This window comes from Penaeus vannamei, chromosome 16, assembly GCF_042767895.1.
Source record: "Penaeus vannamei isolate JL-2024 chromosome 16, ASM4276789v1, whole genome shotgun sequence".
NCBI classification, from domain to species: Eukaryota; Metazoa; Arthropoda; class Malacostraca; order Decapoda; family Penaeidae; genus Penaeus; species Penaeus vannamei.
The window spans coordinates 10,929,794-10,937,293 of record NC_091564.1 but is presented as its reverse complement, the minus strand read 5'-3'; the positions used below and the strand labels follow the sequence as shown (position 1 = coordinate 10,937,293).

At 35.3% G+C, this 7,500-nt stretch overlaps 1 protein-coding gene across 1 annotated transcript in view; it reads left to right on the top strand.

The window, feature by feature from the left end:
- The window catches only part of LOC113804588 (uncharacterized), a 51,061-nt gene that overhangs the window by 41,015 nt on the left and 2,546 nt on the right, over nucleotides 1-7,500 (top strand). Inside the window, exons 3-4 of the mRNA XM_070131180.1 lie at nucleotides 1,239-1,328; nucleotides 4,865-7,500. The exon at nucleotides 4,865-7,500 is cut by the window's right edge and continues 2,546 nt beyond it. Of these exons, the coding sequence (XP_069987281.1) occupies nucleotides 1,239-1,328; nucleotides 4,865-5,052 (278 nt within the window). The 3' untranslated portion in view covers nucleotides 5,053-7,500. The remainder of the gene's footprint in view (nucleotides 1-1,238; nucleotides 1,329-4,864) is intronic.

The window sequence follows — 7,500 nt, the reverse complement described above, 5'->3', positions numbered from 1 at the left end:
AATATGGATATAATTGTAGATATAGATAATGGTATAGATATATAGATATAAATATGGATATAGATATAGGCCCATCCATTCATCCATCCACCATAGCATACATACATACCTATAACTATATACTCATACATCAGATATGATTATAGATGAACAGACATACACACATACAATCATACGCCCTTCCTCTAACCAAACCACAATAAGCCACTCACAAATAAACCCACAACCCGCCCACATTCCCAGCGACCGAGCCACTCCTCATAAACCTTCCTTATGTCTTTTTACTCACACACTCATCACTCACAAATAAACCCACAACCGCGCACATTCCCAGCCACCGACCCACTCCCCATAAACCTTCCTTACTCAGAGGTCCTTATACTCACATACTCATCACTCACAAATAAACCCACAACCCGCCCACATTCCCAGCGACCGAGCCACTCCTCATAAACCTTCCTTATGTCTTTTTACTCACACACTCATCACTCACAAATAAACCCACAGCCCACCCACATTCCCAGCCACCGACCCACACCTCATAAACCTTCCTTACTCATGTCTTTTTACTCACATACTCATCACTCACAAATAAACCCACAACCCGCCCACATTCCCAGCCACCGACCCACTCCTCATAAACCTTCTTTACTCACATACTCATCACTCACAAATTAACCCACAGCCCGCCCACATTCCCAGCCACCGACCCACTCCCCATAAACCTTCCTTACTCACAGGTCCTTATACTCACATACTCATCACTCACAAATAAACCCACAACCCACCCCCATTCCCAGCCACCGAGCCAGTCCTCATAAACCTTCCTTGCTCATGTCTTTTTACTCACATACTCATCACTCACAAATAAACCCACAACCCGCCCACATTCCCAGCCACCGACCCACTCCTCATAAATCTTCTTTACTCACATACTCATCACTCACAAATTAACCCACAGCCCGCCCACATTCCCAGCCACCGACCCACTCCTCATAAACCTTCCTTACTCATGTCTTTTTACTCACATACTCATCACAAATAAACCCACAACCCGCCCACATTCCCAGCCACCGACCCACTCCTCATAAACCTTCCTTACTCATGTCTGTTTACTCACATACTCATCACTCCCAAATAAACCCACCACAACCCGCCCACATTCCCAGCCACCGACCCACACCTCACAAACCTTCCTTACTCATGTCTTTTTACTCACATACTCATTGTTCCAACAGGTGAGGCTCGGCTGTGTTACAACTGCACTGGCGACTGCGTGACTGACAGCGAGTGCAAAGGATCGTGTACCACATCTGTGCCTGAACTAGGTGAGGCTCTCATGGTGATGATGGTGATGATGATGTTAGATGATAATGATGATTATAATGGTGACGGTAATGATATTGGTAATGCTAATGATAGTGGTAGTGGTGACGATAATATTATTGGTAATGATAATGATAGTGATAGTGGTGACGATAATAATGTTGGTTATGATAATGATAGTGATAGTGGTGACGATAATGATAATGACAATGATGATAATGATAATGATAATAGTAACTGCAACAGCAATACTATTACTTATTATTATTATCATTACTGTAGTGGTAAAATAATAATATGATTTTGATGGTAGTAATAATGATGGGGATGATGATAGTAATGGTAATGATGGTAAGATAATGCTAATGACAGTGGTGACGATAATAACATTGGTAATGATCATGATAGTGATAGCGGTGACGATAATAATAATGACAATGATAATGATAATGGTAATAGTAACTGCAACAGCAATACTACTACTAATTATTATTATTATTACTGTAGTGGTAAAATAATGATAAGAGTGATTTTGATTATAGTTATAATGATAGTGATGGCGAATATAGTAATGGTAATGATGATAAGGATAAGGATAAGGATAAGGATAATGATAATAATGATGATAGTAACTGCAACAACAATGCTACTACTGCTACTTATTATTATTACTATAGTGGTAAAATAATAATGAGAATGATTCCAATTATAGTTATAATAATATGATGATAGTGATTGTAATGACGGTAAGGGTAATGATGCCAATGGTACTGGTAGTCATTACGGTGAAAATGATAATGATAATGCTTATAACGACGATGGTAGTAATGATAAAGATGATGGCGATGATGATGGTAATGGTAACGATAACAATAATGGCAATGATAATGATAATGATAATGATAAAAATAACAACAGCAACACTACTACTACTACTACTGATAATTATTACAATGATAATATTGATAATGATAATAACAATAATGATACTAATGATAATTATAATAAAATCAATGATAATGACAATAATGATAATAATGATAATTATAATAAAATTAATAATAATGACGATAATGCTGATAATAATAGTGACAATGATAAACATGATCATGATGATAATAATTATAATAAAAATAATAATCACGATTATGCTGATGAAGATGATAACAGTGATAAAGTGATAATAAATATAATAATCGTGATACTGATACTGCTGATGATAATAGTAATAATATAATGAGAATAGTAATAATGATAATAATAATAATAATAATAATAATAGTAATAACGATAACAATGATAATAATAATAGTAATAACAACAACAACAATAATAATAATAATAGCAGCAATAATAATAACGATAATAATAATGATAATCATAATAATAACAATAATAACAATAATGATAACAGTAGAAAAAATCATGATAAAAATAGCAGTAGTAATAACATTAAGGATAATAATAAAAATAATTATTATTATAATAATAGTAATAATAATGATAACAAAAATAATAATGGTACCAATAATAACAAAGATGATGCTGATCATGATTGGAATGCTAATGATGATAATTATGACAATGGTATTGATAATAATGATTATGATAATGGTAATGATAATAATAATTTTGATAATGGTATTGCTAATGATAATTATGATAATGGTAATGATAATAATGATAATAAAAGGATAGTAATAATAATCATGATAACACTAACAATAATGATAATGATAATATTTATATCAATAATAATAATGATATCAATAACAGTAATGATAATGATAATGATGATAATGATATTGGTAATAATAATGATAATGGTAATAATAATGATAATAATAATAATAATAATAATGATAATGATAATAACAATAATAATAATGTAATCAAATAAATGATGATGATAATAATCATGATAACAATAACGATAATATATATATATATATATATATATATATATATATATATATATATATATATATATACATATATATACATATATATATACATATACATATATATATATATATATATATATATATATATATATATATATATATATATAAACATAAAAAAAGTATTTAGCACCACATTTGACCTTACTAAACATTCAGCTTTATTTTTTGCTACAGATTTTGCTTTCTCAGTATTTGCTGATAAACATGGTACTGATATTATAGTTTGATTTCTCATAAGTCAATGGCGCATTTGCTTATCACTCACTGTAGTTTATATGCATTATAGTCACAGTATTGCTGATATTACTGTATCATCGGCAGAACATTATCGCTATAAAAAGCGGTGCTGATAGCAAATATGGTAAATTATAGTTATAGTTATAATCATTGTAATTACCGTGTCCGACGCAGCTTTCGTTGATAATGCGTCGGACATGCAATAACAAAGATAATAACTATAATTATGACACCACATATGCTATAGACAGTTTATAACAATAATTATCATTATCATCGCTATCACTTTTTTCAGCATTACTATGAACACCATCTTAAATACGTTAACCATATAGAATCACCGTCAGCATTGTCATTAGTTTAAAAAAAAAAAAGATAAATATATTTTAAAAGGTAAATACTAAAATCAATACTGATAAAAATAAAGCCAAAACAAAAAAAGTCATTTCTACTTTGTCTTGTCTCGTGTCTCTTGTACCTCTTTTTTGATAGATTCGAAGCCTAAAAAAACAGTTACGATTCCCAAATAATTTCGACATGTGACCTAAATAACACAGAACAGGATATCCTCTTTGATTCTTTCATTGTCGTATCTGGGGACGATTGACCACTATAAAGATACAGTGAGTCCGGGAGACGAAATGGCTGCCGTGTTAGTCGTCTCTGGGCTGGGTCGTTTCTCGGTCTTTCTTTGGTGAAATGAGAAAGAAAGATGGGGTTGAGGTTGGAAAAGGAGAGGGGGGATGGGAGGGAGAGAGTGGGTGGGTGAGCAGTGTGAGTGTGAGAGTGAAAGTGTATGAGAGAGGGAGAAAGTGTGTGTGAGTGAGTGTGAGAGAGAGAGTGAGTGTGACAGTGAAAGTGTGTGAGAGAGAGCGAGATTGTGTGTGTGAGAGAATGAGTGTGAGAGTGAAAGTGTGTATGTGAGAGAGGGAGAGAGAGTGAGTGAGTGAAAGTGTGTGAGAGAGTGAGCATGAGAGTGGGAGTGAGAGTGAGAGAGGCGGGGGGGAGGAGGCAAAGTTAATAATAGCTAATAGAATGGGAAAGATTGAGAAACAGAGAAAGAAGGAAAGGTAGAAAAGATATGGGAAAGAAAGAGAAAGAACAAACACAGATAAACAAAGCTATAAACAACAGAGACGAGACAGACAAGACCTAAAATAAAAAAGAAACGATACAAATTTTGCAAAAAGAACAAGGTGAATAAGAACAGAATAAAAAAAATAAAACACTTACAGAAACTAACTCTACTTCAAACTAACAACAAAAAAACATTTAAAAAATCAAAAATACATCCCTATATAAAGCAGAGTTCACTAACCACACACTCTCCCTCGAAGGCGACGGCCACGAGATCCGCAGCTGCCAGAACGAGACCGTGGAGGCGCGTTGCATCTCCGAGATCATCTTCGACAAGCGATACAAGACCTGCTACTGCAACACCGAGCGCTGCAACTCCTCGTCCGTCGCCTCCGTCAGCGCCTTCCTCTTCGCGTTGGTGGCTCTCCTTCTGCGGGAACTGAGGTAGAAAGAGCGAGAGACGCCACCCGGCTGGGGCGAGCGTGGTCCAGCCCGAGAGGAGAGTGAAACCTGTTCCAAATTCAGCTTCGAACGACTGGGTGTGACTTCTTCAGGTCGACTAGTCCCCAAAGCCCATGACTCGACGGTCCTTCAACATGCTCGTTCCCTGCATGGTATCTGCGTGAAGCTGAAAGAGAGTCCGCGCGTTTTGTGTTGTTGTCGCTTCGGGAATCGTCGAGATCCGCTCACGAAACTGATTCTGTGTTTTACGAGGTATAAACCCATTATTCTTTGACGAAGTTCACTGCTTATTTTCCAATGTTGTGATTATTATTTTCAATAGTAATACCATCATAATTGGATGATTTGTTATGCAAATATTAGCCAATAGATGGAAATTATCTCTGCAACGAAAAATTCACCTTAAATTATTCGAAGGGAGTTACCTCCTCCATGTAGGTACGAAGAATTATCTTACTAATTTAGGTAACTTCTTTGAGTCTGTTTCAGCTCTTTGGCGACGTAAACAAAACAATAAAAAATGCGAAGGTAAAATGCAAAACACAAGTCACAACCAACCATTATGGACCTGAGATAAACAGAAACTTCGCAAAGATCGTTCCTAGGGCCAACCAGGGCGTCCGAGTTATCAATATGACATTTCCGCAGACCAACCTGTCAGATCTGTCCTTACCCGCGCAAGCTGAGGTCACACCAGAAGGACCGCAGATAGAGGTAATACGTAACCGCTTAGGCCATAAATAACTGTCTTGACATCCCTGTGGGTTTCGACATCAAGTATTTACTTCTACCTGAATCTCAGTGAGTCTAAAACACAATTATATATACTATTTTTTTGCCTTTGCGCCACTCAGAATCTAAAGCACACAGATCTTTGGCCGTACTACCCCAGGCATACTCGTTTGTTACTTTGGCTTGTTCCCTTGACTTCATGAAAGCCTTTCATTGCGCAAATATCAGAGCTTGATATTAAGGTCACTATTTATCGTTCAATATTCTCTCTCCCAGTGCTTCTTTATACATGCCAAACCGTGACGTAAAACTGTGCTATCCACGCAGGTCCTCAGTGGATAGATTCTAGTGCCTTTCTTCCCTTTTCTGGAGTTGAGGTTAGAGATACTTTGCTTTCCACACGTTTTTTTGTTTATTTGTTTATTTACTGATGCAACAAAGGGCCGTTTGATGGCGTTTAACTACGGACTAAAAGGAAGCGGATCACAGAAGATATGACGTCATACCCGCTCGAACAGAAATCATTTTCTGTCGCTGCAAAATGTGAACGGTAACATTACATATCCTCCTATAGAAAAATGAGTCACTTATTAATCAGATTTTTTGTTTAACCACAGTATATTTACGACACTACATTTCTGAGAATAATTTTTTTACGAAATGTCTATATATTTCCAACATTTATTGAAATGCTATTTTAGTTATTTTCGTCGGACATTGTAAGGCTTATATTTCACATAAAGTATGTCCTCAAGTTCCATATATTTGCAGAACATAATTTCTATATATTTTTCTGATGCTTTCAGGTGCAGTCGATAATAGAGTGCAAAATAGCTAAAATAAATATCTTAAAGTTGTATCAAAACAAGGTGGATTCAATATATGCTCTTCACCGTCTGATCAAGAACCAGTCCTTTTCTGGCTCGTAAATGACAGCTTTTTTCTTTATCTCTTCTTTTTCTCTAGAACAAAAAAAAATGTTGAGACGCAGAATATCAAATGAACATTTTATAGAGTAGCAGAAACTATTAACGTCATGTAATTAAAGCAAAATGAGTGAAACAGATAGAAGTTTCGATAACTTATACAAGGTATATAAACATCAAAATTTCACTAGCAGCATAGCACTATTTCCCCCCATAGTGAGCGGCTTTAAATATCTTCGCACAGTGCTTGTCAATCCTAAAGTAGGTTAGAAAGTTATGAGCATATGCGTAATGTATTTTTTCCTTTTTTTTTTGTTTTAGAATAGCAAAAAGGACGAATGAAAACAAATGAAGTTCATGCATTTTATAAGATACTTTTTTATCGTATTTTATATATATTTACATATACGTACAGTATAGCCAGCACACCACAGGTATGTCTGCCATTAGAGTCACCATTGTTTATGCAGAAGAAAATATTGCTGGATGAAGGAAATATTTTTTGAGAAATAGACGTAAATATATCACGTGATTTCAGACTCAATTGTGAATGTGTGGATAGCAAGGTGTTTCGCAGGAAAGGGCAAAATATAACTTCGCAGATTTAATCATACAACAGCGTATGCTTAATCGCCTATCACTCTAATTTTTGGATCTCGTGTACACTTTTCTCTAATTCCATTATGGACATCGGGAGAAAATAGAAGAAGTGCCGTCAGTCTTGTTGAATACACGTGTATCATTTGGATATCATAACCACGACACGCAATGCAGTG